The sequence below is a fragment of the Coniophora puteana genome (assembly GCF_000271625.1).
Source record: "Coniophora puteana RWD-64-598 SS2 unplaced genomic scaffold CONPUscaffold_22, whole genome shotgun sequence".
NCBI lineage: Eukaryota > Fungi > Basidiomycota > Agaricomycetes > Boletales > Coniophoraceae > Coniophora > Coniophora puteana.
The window spans coordinates 1-17,659 of NW_006913074.1; the positions used below are offsets into that span (position 1 = coordinate 1).

The 17,659-nt window shown below is 49.0% G+C and overlaps 7 protein-coding genes across 7 annotated transcripts; 1 reads left to right on the top strand and 6 right to left on the bottom strand.

The window, feature by feature from the left end:
* Nucleotides 1-242: 242 nt before the first annotated feature.
* Nucleotides 243-1,157, bottom strand: CONPUDRAFT_78260 (uncharacterized protein; the record flags this gene model as incomplete). The annotated part of the gene is made up of 6 exons (XM_007777484.1): nucleotides 243-434; nucleotides 486-515; nucleotides 572-619; nucleotides 680-751; nucleotides 805-888; nucleotides 1,050-1,157. 6 exons carry the CDS (start codon nucleotides 1,155-1,157, stop codon nucleotides 243-245), a joined length of 534 nt encoding a protein of 177 aa, XP_007775674.1.
* A 1,020-nt stretch (nucleotides 1,158-2,177) lies between these two features.
* Nucleotides 2,178-2,333, bottom strand: CONPUDRAFT_31984 (uncharacterized protein; the record flags this gene model as incomplete). Its single annotated transcript, XM_007777476.1, has 1 exon — nucleotides 2,178-2,333. A coding segment is annotated over one exon (156 nt), but the record flags the coding sequence as incomplete, so codon positions are not given.
* An 822-nt stretch (nucleotides 2,334-3,155) lies between these two features.
* On the bottom strand, nucleotides 3,156-3,806 carry CONPUDRAFT_160350 (uncharacterized protein; the record flags this gene model as incomplete). The annotated part of the gene is made up of 3 exons (XM_007777485.1): nucleotides 3,156-3,242; nucleotides 3,307-3,688; nucleotides 3,736-3,806. 3 exons carry the CDS (start codon nucleotides 3,804-3,806, stop codon nucleotides 3,156-3,158), a joined length of 540 nt encoding a protein of 179 aa, XP_007775675.1.
* Nucleotides 3,807-4,015: 209 nt separating this feature from the next.
* On the bottom strand, nucleotides 4,016-4,281 carry CONPUDRAFT_25150 (uncharacterized protein; the record flags this gene model as incomplete). The annotated part of the gene is made up of 2 exons (XM_007777473.1): nucleotides 4,016-4,116; nucleotides 4,182-4,281. Coding segments are annotated over 2 exons (201 nt in total), but the record flags the coding sequence as incomplete, so codon positions are not given.
* Nucleotides 4,282-10,689: 6,408 nt separating this feature from the next.
* Nucleotides 10,690-11,370, top strand: CONPUDRAFT_140621 (uncharacterized protein). The gene has a single exon (XM_007777486.1). The coding sequence runs from the start codon at nucleotides 10,874-10,876 to the stop codon at nucleotides 11,213-11,215; it is 342 nt and encodes a 113-aa protein (XP_007775676.1). The 5' UTR covers nucleotides 10,690-10,873; the 3' UTR covers nucleotides 11,216-11,370.
* A 4,301-nt stretch (nucleotides 11,371-15,671) lies between these two features.
* On the bottom strand, nucleotides 15,672-15,887 carry CONPUDRAFT_28400 (uncharacterized protein; the record flags this gene model as incomplete). The annotated part of the gene is made up of 1 exon (XM_007777474.1): nucleotides 15,672-15,887. A coding segment is annotated over one exon (216 nt), but the record flags the coding sequence as incomplete, so codon positions are not given.
* A 42-nt stretch (nucleotides 15,888-15,929) lies between these two features.
* Nucleotides 15,930-16,286, bottom strand: CONPUDRAFT_31214 (uncharacterized protein; the record flags this gene model as incomplete). Its single annotated transcript, XM_007777475.1, has 1 exon — nucleotides 15,930-16,286. A coding segment is annotated over one exon (357 nt), but the record flags the coding sequence as incomplete, so codon positions are not given.
* Between the last annotated feature and the right edge of the window lie 1,373 nt (nucleotides 16,287-17,659).

Consider the following 17,659-nt stretch of genomic DNA (forward strand, 5'->3'; position numbering starts at 1 on the left):
CCTGTTCCTCTCCATTGTCCTCATTTTGTGTTTCCTGCATCTCATCAGAAGCAAGATAGGTGTCAAGGCACTACAGGCATGGCAGTTGCTCACTTTGTTTATTTCCATCACCTCAGGTTCGCTATCACTGTCACTGTCACTTTTTTCATCACTCTGGTTGTGTGTCAAATTATGTGTTGGCTAGCAATACCTCATCCAAAACATACCTGATGTGCTTTCTCCTCTCTCTGTTGCTTGCCCTGTCAACGGATCAGCTCAAGCATGTAATGAATATCAGTGTACTTTACCAGATGTTTAATGTTAGTTTGACTATGATCCAAACTTGTTGTACCCTCATCAGGATGTTCTCCCCCTTCTTCAAGCTTCATGACAGGAGAATGTACTTGACCTCCAATATCTGAATAGTGTATCTGCATAGAGTCTTTGTTGTCATGCTAAAACTGGTGTAAACATATGTTTTCTACAGTATTAGATGTAAAGCCCACCATGGTGTTGTCATTATTGTCCACATCCATCTATGTATATATTGTAAGCCAATATTTGCTTGTATAAAACAAAGAAGTGGTATCACCTCATCTGAACTCATATCCTTCTCTGAGTCTGAAGAGGATAAATGAGACTGAGTAGATAATGAGCATATGACAGTCTCAAAAGTATTTTTACATGAACATTCACTCACTTTTATCTGGTTCCATGCTTCTTCAAACACATTTGTATGATGTGCATTCCCTACAAAAGCCACATCATCAACCTGATATTATAAACAAGGTGAGAATTGATACAAAAAGTGCAAACAGAGCATACATTGTCATTTGTGAGAATTGGGCTGATGTGTAGCTCTAGTTCTGTGGTTTGTTGACTGGATGGTATAGTTTCTGCATCCATTGTCTGCAATAAATACTGATAAGCATGCAAAATACATGTGACAAGAGTAAAACTAACATTTATATAGGTAAAGTACTAATTAGATACCAGCAGGTCACAAAAATATGCGGTTTTTCTTACACCATTGGATAGAGGACATCCATACGAGTAAAATGAGCCCTCACTCGTTGAAATTGGCGGGCTAGATCACGCTCTAAACATCGAGCAAGGTTGGAAACCACCCAGGTCACCAGCACACCTGCAGCATGGCCACTTGCCATATACAGCCTCATGCTGTGCCACCATGATGTCGCGTCACAAGCTCCTTCCATATATGGAAGGACTACTTCCCACGAGCTGCACTCACAGCACAGCTTAGACCCGTGACCTGTCTCAGCTGGTGCAGCCTAATAAGGCAATGAGCCAGAGGCTCCCACGTCAGCAAGACTGGGATATTTTGTCGACTTGCTGGCAGGCAACCAATGGAGATTGAATTTTGGCTCAGCCCGAGAGAGATCGCTATCCGGATAGGGAAAATTAACCCCTGTAGATTTAGATACAACACATCTGAACGTGCTCCCCCGCCTCATACGTGTTGAGCCCATGTACTTATGTCTTTATCCCTTACTCCACTCCTTTCAATTATGAATGAACACTATATTACAACTCTCCACGCCCCTCTTTTGAATAACGGCTGTGATTCCCTCAAGAAACTGTCCCAATCTTTCCTCAACAGTGTCGTGAAGATGACCAAGGCCCCTATTCTTTTCTTTCTTTTTTCTTCCCTTCCCTCTCTCCTTTCCACACTTAGAGCCAGGTTTGTACACCTCCAGTGGTCTCCGTGTACCTCCGGCCATCTCTGCACACCTCCGCACACCTCTGGGCCCTCCGAAGATTTCAGAGTTTGCTCCACGCCCAGAGTTACCTCGGACCTCTCATGTTTCTCTTTGAGCATTGCTCCCGACAACATTTGAAGTTTATGCAGACCATGCGGACTAGGGCTGTTGCAAGCTGAGCTGAGCTGAACTCAAGTGTGACAGCTGTCAAACTCAAGTTCCGCTTAAGTGAGCTCAAGCGCTCAAGCGCGGTGAGGCTGGGCCAATGAGCCCCTATCTTGGCAATGAGATTGACGCAAGGTGCGAAACCATCCAGTAGTACTCATGTTCAACGCCTGAAGTAATGATTGTTAAAATATTGGATACTATATACATAAGGTTATAGCATTACTCTTCACAGTCTGTATTGTAAGAATCGTTCTGAATAGATAGTTTTGTTTCCCACATTTGTGTTAAATCACACCGGCTGCAAAAACGAAACTTAAGTACTTGTAGAATCTCAATCAGCATTTGGTTGAGACTATTGTGTTGTACTGTTGTTGTGTCCTTGCTTGAGGAGAATATGCGCTCGCATGGTACTGAAGGCACTTGAACCAGCAAGATGTCAAGGGCAACACAAAAGAGGAGAGGGAAATCATAACGATGTGACTGACAGCTGTATGTCAAGCTCTGGCCTGGGGAATAAAGACGGAAATTTGAGTACGCACCTGCCAGTACCTAATAAGGTCAAATTCTTCCTTCTCTTCCTTATCATGAATGACTCCCTCATTGATGTAACATGTGATTTCGAGCTCAACACGACGCCAATGCTGCTCTATTGTAGTGGGAAAACAGCTGGAGCCAATCTCAACAGCACTAGTTGATGACCCCAGTGCATTGCCTCGTGTAGATGCGAGTTTTTGATTAATGGCTGCCTCCAAGTTGTTGAGACTTCATGTGTTTGCTGCCAATGCATGAGCGCCTGAGATTTGATGCTTCAAACCTGACTGGGAGGCATTTCTAGGATGTCTGAGTGGCTCGGACTGGGAAAAATCCAACATCTACTGAGTGTCAGCAGGAAGAGATCACAACATAAATCCTACAACAGACCACTTCACGTAACCATTTATTTGCATCTTGGACTTCTGTATTTGACCAGTTTGCGGTGATGTAGTCAAATCTATACAATGGATTGAAGACTTGAGGGGGCACAAAGTCAGCAAGGGAAATCCTCGAACTCAAACAAAGCAACTCACTCATTGATATGGCACAAAATTGAGATTGCCGTGCATGCTGCAAATATTCCTCAAGTTTAGAGCTGCTTCATGCGATGGCTTGTCCAATTTGGGGTGTTAAAAGAGCCTGATCCCTGAGGAGCTTTATCAGCCATCCATACAGTGGTATAACATTTGAAAGTGTTGGTGTGGTCTCGGTGGAGACAGCTTGCTGAACACTGTGCGGAATTAGTAAAAAATCTCAAATATCGGCCAATACTTTGAGATCCTTCTCGCTGAGACCAGAGTGCTTGATTTCAGTGTGCACGGACAAGTAGTGTTCAACAGCCTGCAATAAACATTGAGAAATATATCAGTATAATGGTAATGTGATGGTATAGAACTAGACTTACAGGGTAAAGCTGTAGCATGCGATCAATCATCAGGAAAGTTGATGACCAATGCGTGTCGACATCCCTGAGAAGTGCATAATCAGGAATGGGATCCACCTCAAGCCCAAGTGCTGCGCTTTCAGCATTCACATGCGTGATGGATGCTCCGAGGTCATCTCTCCGCTGTCCAGAGCCTCTGATTGCTTTCACAAGACTGTGACAGCGAGCAACAACGTCAGTCTGCAAAGACTCAACATAGGCAGTATCCTCAGTGAGGACCTTTGCCCAGTCAATGTCCTTGTCAGCAAAAAATTCTAGTAGATCTTCATCCTCGGGATTGAGAAGCTCTGTTAGCTGCTTGAGTCCTGCTTTCACTGCGATGTTGACAACATGTGGAAAACACCTACAAAATGTTAATCATTGCCAATTATTAGCAAAAATAAAGTGCACCTTATCCACTGAGTTTTGTCTTCGAAAGCAATACCAGATTTTCTCAGTTGGTCTGCAAGGTGCATTAGCATCGTAGAATTATTTGATGCATTGTCCAGTGTTATTCCAGCAACCTGGAGGTGATTTGAGTCGAGTAAATTGGCTCATATGTCGCATATATCACCTTGTGCGTAGCATCAATCTCCCGAAGAACTTGGTGGAAACATTGGGCCAAGTTCTTGCCATCATGAGCCCCTGTTACACGACAAAAGGCAACAAGCTGGGCTTGGAGGGCTAAGTAGCCATTCCGAGTAAAGAACAAATAATGAGCTGTGATAGCCATGAATGGGAGAAACGTGGGCAAGCTCCACAGGTCACTGGTGAAGGAAATGCGCCCTGCAGCTGCCTACGAAAGATTTGAAACAATTAAGCTTAACTTGACCGAAGTTTCATGTAGATTTGTGGACTCGCTTTAATCTCTGAAGCGAGATTGCTGTACTCAGCATCAAAGTGTTCAATGATAAGTTCTGTCAGCTTAAAACGTGCTGGCAACTCTTCTTTATGAAGATCTTCTCCCAGATACAGCAGCAGCTCTCGAAGCTCAGGGCAGTCAATAACACTGAGAGGCTAGAGCAGCATTAGATATAATACCAGACATCACATAAAATTGAGCCAATTCACCTGGTCATCAGCAACAATCCATCAAACAAGTTTCTCATAGAAGACTTCCAGTGAGAATGGTTCTTGTGTGCCAGCTACTTGAGGCTTGCTTTGACACTCGGGGCTAGCTACCTTAAGTGTGATATCTATATCTTGGTAGCCTTTGAGCTTGTGCATGACTACTTCATCCCTGTACTGCTGAGTATGTTCTGTAATCAAATGGGTTTGGATGTTCTTTGTCTGCCCTCCACCTTGGGCCCATGCCTGGTATGATCCCCTGATAAAACTGTTTAAAAATGCGAAATAAATTCAGATGAGGGAGTACTCACACCAGTGCACACTCTCAACATGCATAAGACCTAAAGGAGTCACTCGGCTTAGAGGTAGATATAGTGCAAAGATCCTCAGCTGATGGTGGCTGCCAGTTCTCTGGTGCAGCAGTTCCAGGCTCTGCCATGACACCATACACAAAATGCCAGACATCGGACACTCCTTTAGAAGATCCTGAGCGCTTCTTTGCAATAACAGAGCCAAAACATCTTGATCCACAGATCTTTCCGAGAGGCGCAGCACCACCTGTAAAAATAGGGTGAATGGCTGGTACTCCTTCAACCTGAGGGGCGTCTGTGCTGTTTATGCTCGAGTCCGGCTGTTTGTAGGGACCAAGACCTGGGGCTCCATGAATGGGTCTGTCAAGAGTGTTTGAAAAGGATGCAGCTGTGCTTGATTGCTTGGATGGTCGAATAGTCTGAGACACATTGAGAGGTTGCTTGGAAGCATAGGAATGTGGTGGTAGATTGATGGCTCGGGTTGTGCCATCAGATAGAGGGGCATATGTATATAATGCTGGTGTCGGAGAAGGGCGGGTATGGGTACCAGATGCTGGATACTCTAGTGAGTTTCTGTGATCGTCTGACAAAGGTATAATGTGGGCAGAGTTTCCATAAGTCCAAGATGCATGTGAAGGTGAAGCATAGCTCAAACTTGGAACATGGCTGGAGAAACTAGTACTGCTGTCGAGATACATAGAAGCATGAGGTGCAGCAGTAGCATGGAGTGCATGAGACTGCTGAGAGGCAAAGAAATTGGGAGTGGAGGTGTTCTGCATTTGCGAGGCCAAATTGATAGGCAATGACATAGACAAAACACTGTCTTATAGTGCATACTGGCACACCTCCAACATCGGACAAGACCAACATACTGAGTCACTCAAGGTGCTTGCTGAGCACCGAAAACAAGCATATGTGGTTGCCGTTGAGCCTGAAATCTTTTCAGAGTTTGCAAATTGAGTCGGATCGCACTACAGAGCCTCTCCAGGGTCAGTCATGGGCTTGGAATTCATTCATGAACACCGAAAACATTGGCCGGGCACAGGAATGTCATGCTAAGAGTAATACATGTACATTAGCTTATGGAAGGATCTAGACATATATCATGGCAAAGAGGCGGGTGATGCACTTGCGATGCAGAAGAGTCGGTGTCGGCATCGGGGAAGTACAGCCTACTTATCGAACACGGCGACTGGAATACAATGCGATTGTGTCACATGACTATTAGTTTCTCGGGCTTGAGCTCGCTCCGAGCTAGCTCAAGCTGTCAATTTCTGACAGGTTGGACAGCTCGCGCTCAGCTCAGCTGAAGCAAGCTCTGCTTGCAACAGCCCTAATGCAGGCACTTGACAGCAGCACTGTACTACCTCTGTGACAGCAGCACTGTACTACCTCTGTGACAGCAGATGGTTATCAGGAGCAGGATCAGCATCCGAAGATTGCTGGAGTTGGTTATATACTGAGTGTGTCGCATCCTAGTCCCCCATCTTGACCTCTTGGACATTGGGACTAGGTGCGCACTCACTTTGTAGTAGATAGGATGCTTTATTGACTTGGTCATTGGGACTAGTGCTTTTGTGCTCACCGCCAGCACTCGTTGAGATCCTCCATCACCTAGCCTTGTGGTTTCGGCCACTTGTTGAAACAATGGCAGGGCATCACCATTGTGCAGTGGAAGGGTAACCATACTCTCACCTGATAGTTGTTGTTGGTTTGGGTGGTTTGAGGCTTAGTGCGATGGTAGTTCGGTAGAGAGAGAACTTGTATTCCTAGTACGCTAGTCCTAGGGATTATATACTAAGGAGAGTGACGTGACAGTAACTACTGTACAGTACTAAGGAGCGATCCTATTGGATATGCAATGTAACGCAGTGATGTCATGCTGAATCATAGTCCGACTTATAGTCCGATGTTTCGGGTATTCGTACGTAATAACTATTCGTAAGTAATCGTAAGTAATACGCTCAACACTCCCCCTCATCTAGTATTCCGTCCAGGGATGCGAAGATGCAAACTATCACTAGTCATTCGCAGCTCGCTATTAAGTGCGAAGGAATGCAAACTGTGAAAGTCATCGGCTACGATGGTTTGGTAGAATAAATCTCCAGACCAAAGTGTTGTCGCAGTTCCTGAACTTTCAGGTGTCCCAAGTTCTTGGTAAGAATATCAGCTGGATTGACTGTTCCTCGAACATATTCTAAAGTCACATCTTTGTCCGTTACGTGCTCGCGAACAGAGTGGTATTTAACTCGAATGGACTTAGAGTTCTTTGCGATGATGGGGTTCTGCCCATTGGCAATGGCCCCTTGATTGTCAACGTGTATGGGAGTCGGTGTCAACCGTGGATAGCCTATTTCTTCCAATAGTTGGCGCATCCAGAAAACTTCGGTGGCGCAGGTGCTCATTGCCATGTACTCGGCTTCGACAGTGCTTTTGGCGACTGTGGCCTGTCTTTGGGATTTCCATAGCACTGCTGCTCCAGCGAGTTTCACCAATATGCCTGATGTCGACTTCGACGTTTGGAGATCACCAGCGTGGTCAGCGTCTGAGAAGGCGTGTAGTCCTTGACCAGAGGTCCCATCATATACCAGAGCATAATTCTGCGTACCAACGAGGTAGCGAATAATGTACTTTGCTCGGCTGACGTGTTCCTCAGTAGGTTGTTCAAGGTGCTTCGACAGCTGGTTGACCGCAAATGCGATGTCAGGCCTGGTGCACGAATACAGGTACGTAAGTAACCCGATAAGTGTCTGGAATCGATGGACGAGCTCTGGAGGTGCTTCCCCATCTTCATCAATGTCGCGTGGCACAGGCATATATCCTTCAGGAAGTGGGGTATCTGCCGGTTTGGCATTGGTCATCCCAGTCTTCTCGATGATTTTCTGAAGGTACAGAGTTTGGTCAATGTAGATCTTCCTCCCTTGCTGCTGAATGCGCATACGCAAGAATTCATTGGGTGCTCCAAGATCTCGGCTTTCCCATTGTGCCATGAACTTGGCTTTGATTTGTCCTACCAGCGCCTTGTCGGTGCTGCAGAACAGCGCATCATCAACGTAGATAATGGCTATGACCTTTGTCTTTGCATTGCGATAGACAAAGATCCCAGGGTTGCTATTTATGCGATTGAACCCCAGATCCTTCATGGACTCGCTGAGTGTTAGCCACCATTGGCGACCCGCTTGTTTTAAACCATAAAGGGCTTTCATGAGGTGGAAGACCTCCCCCTCATGTCCGCGGCGGTCCGTCCCTGGTGGTGGCTCCATGTAGATCTCTTCATCCAGGTCGCCGTACAAGTAGGCATTGCGTACGTCGAGGGCTTCGATGTGCCACCCTTCTAACGCTGCGAGTGCAAGCATAAGCCGTACTGTTTCAAAGCGTACAACTGGAGAAAAGGTCTGTTCATAGTCAATGCCCTCCAGTTGGGAGAAGCCTTTGGCTACTACTCGAGCCTTTTTGCGTCCGTCTGACTTGACATCATAGACCCAATGACTTTTCACTGCCTTCTTTCCCGAAGGTAGCTTAGACCATTTAAGGACGCCGCAACGCCAGATTGCCTCCATTTCTGCGTCTTCTGCGGCACGCCACTCCTTCTGCTGATCAGGAGGTAGCTTTAATGTGTCCTTATGATGCCATGAGCAAACTGCCTTCGGTTTCTTTGGCGTTCGAAGTGTTTTAATGGTGTTGGCAACAAGTGCCTGTGATGTGAATGGAGCGTTATCTCCCCCTTCCCGGCCTGGTTTGGCCTGTTGTCCTGCAGTGTTGGTACATGCAGAGATGCGAGCGAGGTTTGCTTCCTCGTTGTCATCATCCTCGTCTTCATCATCTGTTTCGTATTCGTCAGATGGAGAGCTAGACCCATCGCTGACTGGAGATGAAGGATTCACGAGGTTGTCGACCTCTTCGTCAGAGTCCCTTCCCGCCAAGGTAGTACTAGGGCCACCCTGCCCGACCTCCCCCTGCGGTGCCAAACTAGGTCCGGGACTAGGTGAATCGTTTTCTGCAGATCGTCTGCGTGACGTCTGTTCATCCCAGCGAATCTGTTGCTCTTGTTGCCTTACAGCATCCGTAGGGTGTGTTTGCTCCCCATAAATGTTGCCAGGCCGACGAGGGACTTCCGTTCTGCGTGTACTAGGCGTACGGGGTGGGGGTAAAGGTCTACCACCGCGGTCTCGACCTTGAGGTCGGCGTACATTAGGAGCCCCATGGTTTACGTGTGGATTCAGCGCAGACGGCGCAATGACTGCGGACGATCTCTCTTCGTCACTCCCACCCGTCGGCGGTACGAGTCTATCGCTTCCGGAAGGACTGTTAGGAGGTGGCTGTGGATTCTGTGGTCGAGAAGTACTAGGACGTGGGCGTCCGACCTCGTCATCATCATCAGAATCTCCCCCTGAACCATTATGCCCATTATCACTATAGTGGTCTTTGTCGTGGGTTTGCTCACGCGGTGTGCGGACTATCTCCCGAGTCTCCTTTGGACATCGAGGGAAATATTTTTCATCAAAGGTGGCATGGGTGGATAGTGTCAATCGCCCAGATTTGGACATGAACTTCCATCCTTCCATGCCGTGTGGGGTGCCAACGAATGTCATGACTTCGGCTTTCGGCGCCAATGAATTTTTACGACACTCTTTCGGCACAAAGACGTATGCCGCACAGCCGAAAACCCTTAGTCGTTTGACGTTAGGTTTTTTCTCAAATGCAAGTTCAAAGGGGGTTCGCCATTCAATACGTTGCACAGGAGTTCGATTGTACACATGACAAGCGTAGCTAACCGAGTGTTCCCACCAACTTTCTGGGATGCAGGCGTGATGGCGCATGGCTTCTGCATTCGACCAGATTGTCTGAATGGCGCACTCCACATGCCCATTTTGCTGATGAGCATATGGTGTCGAGAGTAGGCGTTTAATGCCGTGTTCATCGAGTAGCGATAGAAATGCATTCGAGGAGAATTCTCCCCCTGAATCGGTATGGAATTCTTTTATCGAATGATCTTTGGTGACCTGGCGGAGCCAAGTGCGAACCTGGTCAATTGCTTGTGACTTTTTCTCTATAAGATAAATCCAAACAAAGGACGAGTAATCATCGACAATGATCACGAAACTCCGGTAACCCGAGACTGAAGATTTGTTCATGGGAGCAATCTTCAAATCTGCATGTACTAACTCAAGAAATTTCTTTGCTCGACGTTTGTCCTCGGGGAAGGGACGATTCTTCATCTTCCCCTTGGCGCAGCCATCACAAGGAGACATGTCCTTGGGTGCAGATACATGAAGGTTAAATCCTTCAACGTGCTTAGCTAGATGCCAAATGGCTTCGCTTCGCACATGTCCAAACCGTTGGTGAACAATTGCATAGTCAGTCGTACTGACAGCCGCAAGGGCGCACGGTTTGATATTCTCGTGCGACCAGAGCCCATAGATTGTATCGTCTGTACTTCTCTGTGGACAGTAGAGGATTTCCTCACCGGTACTACTCGAAACTACTGCGGCATTCTTTTTCATTTTGATCCTCAAGCCTTTGCTTAGGAGATGCCCAGCAGATAGTAATCGAGAGTTAAATCCAGCTACATAGTAGACAGGATAGAGACGAGTCGTAGCACTCTTGCCTGCTGAGTCTTTATGCGTCAGCAGAACTGTGCCGACTGCTTGGATCTCAGCCTTCCCTTGTAGTGACTTAACCTCAGTGCGTTTGCTCTTAGGGATCATGCGGTACGTGAGGAAGTCATTTAAACTACAGGTGAAGTGTTTGCTAGCGCCAGAGTCGAAAGTCCAGAAGACCCGACCTTGCTTGTTGTCGTCACAATCACACTTTGCGCAGTATGCGGTCAAATCGCATTCACTATATTGTACAGGTGTTACAGCGTCTTGTGCAGTGACTATTCTACTGAGTACAACTACACAATGTCCAATATCATACTGTGACAATTCGTGAGGACCAGTTCGCAATGAGTGAGAAGGGACGTACTCGTCAATCTCATCCTTCTTGTCTGCTATGCAGACGTCATCGTCACTCAGAATGGTGACTGTGGCCTGTTGTCGCCTTGGCCTCGATCCAGGGAGCCTTCTCTTTCGTTGAGAAATCTGCCGACTCGGGAGGTCAGCCATCTCGTCGCCTCGACGTTGCGCTGGGCTGTTTCGAGCTCTCTCAGCGCCCTGCGAAACTCCCTCATGAGGCGCTGGTGTGCCGAGGGAGACGGTGTCTTCGTCGAGCTCCCTGGTGTCGGTCCCCCTCCTCTCGGAGGTACTCCTCCCCTGCTCGCCCGGACTCGGGCGAATGTTGCCCGCGCCCTGGTGGGCTGCGTCGGCTCCGAGGGTCCATCCCGAAGGCGGCTTGCCAGCGTTGGTCGGTTGTCCCTCAGGGCGCCGTTTTCCATCCGAAGTGCCGGCCGGAATGGTCGATTGGGGTTGACCATCGGCCCGAGATTCTCCAAAGGAGACCTCTGGCGTGGGGCATCGTTCGACGATGCGCGCTGCCGTCTCCGTGCGAGTGCGTTTTGCCGGCCCTCCTGAAGGCCCGTGGCTATCGCTGACATTGCCGGGATGGCGTCTCTTCGGATGTCTGTGAGCAGACAAAGGTATCGGCGAGACTCATCGAGGTTGAGAGTCAAGCTCTCGGGAGGTGCCCCCTCCAATCGGTGCTCCGCCCTGATCCGCTCCTGAAGTTGAGCGCGGTTCATGTGATCCCACCGGTCCCGCCTGAGTGGCCTCAGCCGTGGGCTGCCGTCCGGTGCCGTCGTCCGCTCGCCTCGCCTGGGATGCGGGGCGTAAGCTGGAGGTGGCTGGTCGACCGGCGGCATTGAAGGCCCTGTTGGCGGCTTGGCGAAGGTCATCGGCGGCAGGCTCGGTGCGTCGGAGCGAGCGTCTGATACGTTCAGCTGCTCGACGACGGGCAGCAACTGGGTCGACGGGGCGTCGCTCTCCTCTGTCCTCGGTTGTGTTGGCCGTGGCGGGATGGTCCCAATTATTCCTTGGGCTGCCCATCCGGTGTGCACTCTGCACATGTTCGTCCAGCATTCTGGGCACCTCGGGTTGCCCATGTTTGGTGGAATCCACTTGAATCCCCCGTTGCAGGCTATCTGCTCGATGGGGTGGACGATCCCTGGTGGACCGTTGTTCCCTGTCTGAGCTAGGCGAGCGAGCGTAAGCGCGAGCTCGCGCGCCTCTGGTGCTGGTGCCATGAACATGAACGTTCTGTGCCGGATCACGTTCGTTAGATCGCCGTCGAGGTGACCGACCGGTAGATACTGGAGTCCAGCGGTCGTACTCCCTGACGGCTCCGATGGAGGGGCTGCGCTGCCTGCGTCGACGATCTGCTCTGACTGGGGAGCGGGAGCGTTGTCGTGCTGGGCTGGCTGATCACCTGTGTTCTGGCGAGCCCACTGCTCGGCGAGTGCCACGTTCTCGCCACGACCGATCTCGGACTCCATTGGTGTCCAGGACTCCCGAAGGTACCCGGGGATCCTTACTGGGGGAGACGGTGGGTGCGACCCTTGGTCGACTCGTTCGACCGCGTTCTCTACCTCGTTCAGCTCGAGATCCCTCATTTGCGTGACGGGGGTTCGGAGCAGCGAACGGGATGGAGTGCGGGACGGGTAGTCTGGCGGGTTCTGGTACATGGACTCGATCTGTTGATCGTACGCGTCCTCCTCCGCGTATATCTCTGCGCGGAACGCTGAGTGCGGGGATGCCACTGGTGACGTCTGCACTGACCTCCGTTCCTCCACGATCTTGTCGTTGGGAATCTATAATGGAGTCCGTCAGCGCAAGCTGGATTCCGCTAGGGACCGTACTCACAACTTCACGTTGCTTTCCTTTGTCCTTGCGGACATTCGCGGGGACCTCTTCGAGATCATCGTCGAAGTCCACCCGCGATGGTGAGTAGGGCTCCTCAGAGCCAGACTCTGGTTCTGGAGAACCGGGCCGTGACGTCGGGGGTGACGACTGCGGAGTTCCGCCGGTTTTACCTGCGTCAGCCGACATGGCAAACAGGATGGCATCGTGGTCGTCGGCGCCGAAGGCGCGCTTGCCCTTCCTGTAGGAATGGCGCCCCTTGCGACCCTTGCCCTTCTGCTGCTGCGGGCGCTGGCCATCATAGCCGCCCTTCCGCTGCTGCTGGGACTTCCAGGCTGGGTCAGCATCATGATGTTTGATCGCCACAGCTTTACTCGCCTCTGCTCGCGGCGGAGCCGAGCGGTTCTTAGCAGAACCTTGAGTCTTGTTGAGACTCCCGCCTCGGGTTGACGCTTCAACCTGCATGCGCGTCTGGTGACGAAGTGCAGCCGCTTTGATGTCGGCGACCTTTAACGCATCGAGGTCCTTGGCAGCGGCGTTCTGGACCTCCGCGATCGTGTTGTACGTCGCTGGGAGTTTGTGCAACAGAAGCACTGACTGGAACTTCGAGTTCAGCTCGAGACCTAAGTCCTTGAGCCGAGTGTAGGTCCTGTCCATCTGGTCGAAGGACGGGTGAAGCGAACCCTTGGCAGGGATCTTGATCTCCAGGAGGTGAGACAGCAACTCGAGAACAGCTGCCGTGCCCGACGTAGCAACGCCATATTCGGCTTCAAGCTTCGTCATCGCCTCGTCCGGAGTGTCCGTACGATTAAAGTGCTGTTGAACGCCCTCACTGGTGCGCTCAAGGATCAGCCCCATAACACGGCGGGAGCAATCGTGCCACTCGTCGCGCTTAGTGCTATCGCCGGATGCAGAGACTGCAGGCGGCGAGACCTGGCTGAGGAGGACATCGCCCCAACCCTTGTACAGAGATTGAGCAATGACGCGCCCCTTCCATCGAACGAACTCGCGTCCGATGAAGTAGGGAACGTCGCCATAGTCTTTGGTGTTGTCCTGAGAAGGCATGATCTGATACAACTTGTCAGCGACAATGTCGAAGACGATAGCGAACACCTCAAAACGAGATGCCTCAGGTAAGACGCAGGTGAAGCCTAACAACGTGAAGTTGTACGAAGGCTGAACCCCTGCGGGGCTCATAACCTGAAACAATGGCAGGGCATCACCATTGTGCAGTGGAAGGGTAACCATACTCTCACCTGATAGTTGTTGTTGGTTTGGGTGGTTTGAGGCTTAGTGCGATGGTAGTTCTCTCTCTACCAAACTACCATCGCACTAAGCCTCAAACCACCCAAACCAACAACAACTATCAGGTGAGAGTATGGTTACCCTTCCACTGCACAATGGTGATGCCCTGCCATTGTTTCACTTGTACACCTACACTTCTATGCTCCTACGCTCCGCTCCGTTCCGCCTACCTCTGACCTCCTCCAAAGTTTCAGAGCTGTTTAGGAGTTTAGAGCATCGCCCCTGTTGTGTCCACAACAAACAGCCTCACCTTTGAGCAAGTAGAGACTGTTCTATGGGTGACTATCTGGTTTGATGCACAATTCTCAGGTGAATGAACACTACAGCAGTTTCAGATCAAAGCTGCTATTAATCACTTAGCCGGGAAGCACGTTGTTGTACGCGCTGGGACAGGGTATGGCAAAACTATGGCCATGATCCTGCCCCTTGTCCTTGCACACCCTCGCAAAATTGCTATCACAGTTTCCCCACTCAAGTTACTCCAGCAAAACCATGTAAGTACTATTATTGTATTAATTGTTAACCTTAATACTTGATAGGTTGAGGAGTTCAATAGCTACGGTGTTCATACCATCCAAATTAACAAAGACACTCCTGATGACAAGGAGCTCTGGAACATACATATCTACATGCATATATCCACTGATATTTACATTATTCTGTACAGGACATTGCTTGAGGCATCTACCAGAATATACTGGTGGCGCCCGAAGCCCAGAAAATGACCGCATAACGCGATGTCACAGCACAACGAAGTTCAGTTCGTCTTCTCCCAGTACCAGCCTAATTTACCACAGACACCGGGCCCCTCTCAGCCCAAAAAACCACACAAGAAGGTATCTGCCGCTGCTCAGCCTGCTCAACCGAGAAAACCGGCCCCAAAACTGTGTCAGAAAAAGGTTGTTAATTAGTATGTACACTTGTAGCACATATAAGTACAAGTATATTATATGCTGAGCATCTGTGTACCAAGTGAAAAGCTAATGTCAGTGTTTGACTGGTGTTGTAACATTGTGAATATGCCTACTAAGTCATTACTGTCCTCATCATCACCTGCTAAAATCATCTATGCAACAGCGAGACATTTGTCTTCAACAGAGCTTGTTGTGTCTTCTTCATAAGACACAGGTGGAAGGCCCTGCTCCAAGCTCGAATGGTTAATCATGGTGAGCCACACTTTTCCATGGTGCTCAACTCCACCATTCATTAATCTGCTTGCACCTTCCTCTTGGATGTTGACTGTCTCATCCTTGACAGTCCTCCTGGGTACATATTCTGCAAGACGAAGGTCATAGGTCTTGTCCATGAGTCGCCTGACGTGTGACGAAGTGTCCGGCACTGTGTGGCTCATTCCACCCCAGCTGGCGCTGTACCGCTTTGCAATCTTGAGTTTGATTGGTCTATAAATTGGTAAATTGGTAAGTTAATTGCGTAGACCCAGAGCTGATCCCAGGACGTGTGAATGCCCTTCGACAAGTAGTAGAACTAGTAATAAGCATAGGATCAGTAAATGTAGCATCAGATTAGTGAAACGAACCTTGAGAGCATTTATAATACACTCTATGTTTAAATCCATCCCCATGAAGTGGCTAGGTCGATTAATCAATGGTATTAGCATGCTCTTTCACATGAGATTGCTGTAATAAAATAGTTAGAGCATCATACAGAGAGAAATCAAAGAAACAAATGTAGAAATTCGAGGTCGCACGGGCTCGCGACGACGCACAGCGCGTTTGTCCCGGGCAAGAGGAGGGTGCCCGAAGGGCACTTGCATGAAGATTTCGACTATCTACGACAAGATTATATACGTAGTACGAACTCGGAAACAGTAAGATAAAAACGACACGTCATGATGCGAGCACTATCAAACACTAATTCCAACAACAAACACAAATTCGGGCATCCAGATCTTCTTGAGATGCTGGATGAGATGCAAACACTCTGAAACATAATTGCTGCACCCACTGCTAGCAAAACACTCAGTAAATGTACCTAGAAAGAGTTTGATGCATCCAAAGTTGCCTGATGAGATTGCCTGACCAAGCTTGAAGAAATACATAAGGTCCCCGATCATAAAGGCAATGTTGCAAAGCTGGCCATCTGCAGTGTCGCCTTCAGCAAGATTTCTGGGACAGAAGAACTGTGAGTGAATTTTCTGAGCCGTCTCAAGGAGAGTAGAAGCACTGGGCTTGTCCTTTGCAAGATCCCAAAGCAATTTACCGGTGATGATCTCCCAGTAGACTAGCACATTAGCCTGTAGCACTGTATTAAATAATAGCTGGACCATCGTCTGATAGTCCGGCTTCTCTCTGTGAAGCCTCTTGAGCCCAAGGATTGAGATCGTCCATGCGAAGCTACCGGGAGTGTCGACAGAGTGTTTGTGGACATCCATGTTTTGCCAGGCTAGGTTCAGCTGCTTGTGAAAAAGACCCATGGTGAGCTGTAGGTTTTTGATGTGATCAAGCGCTGAGACGTCATCGAGTCGCATGTGGAGGGCGCCTCTGAGGTTGGCATTAGTAGCATGATTGTTAACAGAGCGCATGGGTTTGTCTTTGAGCTGAGACTTCAAAAGCATGAGCTGATCAATGCAAGTGGCTCGTAGAAATTTGATGACACCGTCTTTTGTCATCTCATCAACTTTTGTGGTTGATAGAGGGTACTCTTCAACCTTCATATCATGCGGGAGAGGGCAATACTGCTTCGGCTGAAGCTTGTCATGTTCGCCCAGGTAGCTATATGCATTGCCCAATGATTGCCTGAGTATCATGATCAAATTGAGAGTGCAGTGCTGCTGAATATCAGTAACCTGAGCAATTGTTGGTTGAACATCCTTTTTGTATGTGATTAGCTCTTCACAATTGCGCCGTTTAATTATTTCAGCCAGGGAGTGATGAACGTTGGCCGTGCCATTGTTCGATCTGTGATATATAAGGCCCTGAGTTCCCTTGAGGAACTTGTTGGGTCCTAGTTCACGTTGCGTTCCATGCAGGCTGTATATTATCTGGACATTGTCAAGCAAGAGATAGAAGTCCTTGAGGGCGGCCTCCTGCGCTCACTTGAGCTGAGCCTCCAAAAGAGAAACATTCATTGCTTTGAGCAATGACCAAGAGGGACAGAGGCCGACCTTGGCCATTATTTCGACCGCACACTTAGTAATGTTGATACTGAGTAGAAATAGTCTGAAGATACTCTGAAAGAGCATGTTCCTCTGCAATCAGAGATGAGCCATCTGGCAGATCAGCGTGACAATGACCTTAGAGCATGTTAGATAGCAATAACAGCAGCATAGTAATAAACGAGTTCACTACAATGGACTCCCAGGACAACTCATTCATTTGTTTCTGCCACCGCTGTACAAGAGAGGAGACCAGGTCAAAAGTGATTGGCATGAGTACCTGAACGTGCTCACATAGTTTGGCATTGAGATCAAAGCTGTTGGTGAAGTCAAGAGTTATATCTTTGGTCAATCTGAGGAAGAGCTCTGCAGATGCTCGCTCCATTTCCTTGTCGACAATGGTGAGTATATGTGTGCTAGAGCTCTTGTGTAGATAGTGTTCTAGCTTTGCTTTCCATCCATCCAGGTTTCTGAGGACGTTCCAGAGGTGATCGAGCACTCTGCCCTGAAAGAAACCCAAATGATAGTTTCCAAGATAGCCATTCGGGTCTGCAGTTATTATTTTGATGAGTAGGTCGGTGGCCGACAGAGAGGCCACAGGTAGTTGGTAAGCTCTGTGAGGTGCCAGGGGAAGACAAATTTGTAAGTGTTGATAGTGTAAGTCCACACCATGATCCATGGCCCATGCTGGGTGATGTTTTGCGGCTTGTCAGAGCCCTTGAGCATGAGCTCAAGGATGTTCC

Excerpts from the sequence above, each read along its gene's own strand:
- CONPUDRAFT_140621 (XM_007777486.1), top strand. The coding sequence starts at position 10,874 with ATGAGGCGCTGGTGTGCCGAGGGAGACGGTGTCTTCGTCGAGCTCCCT.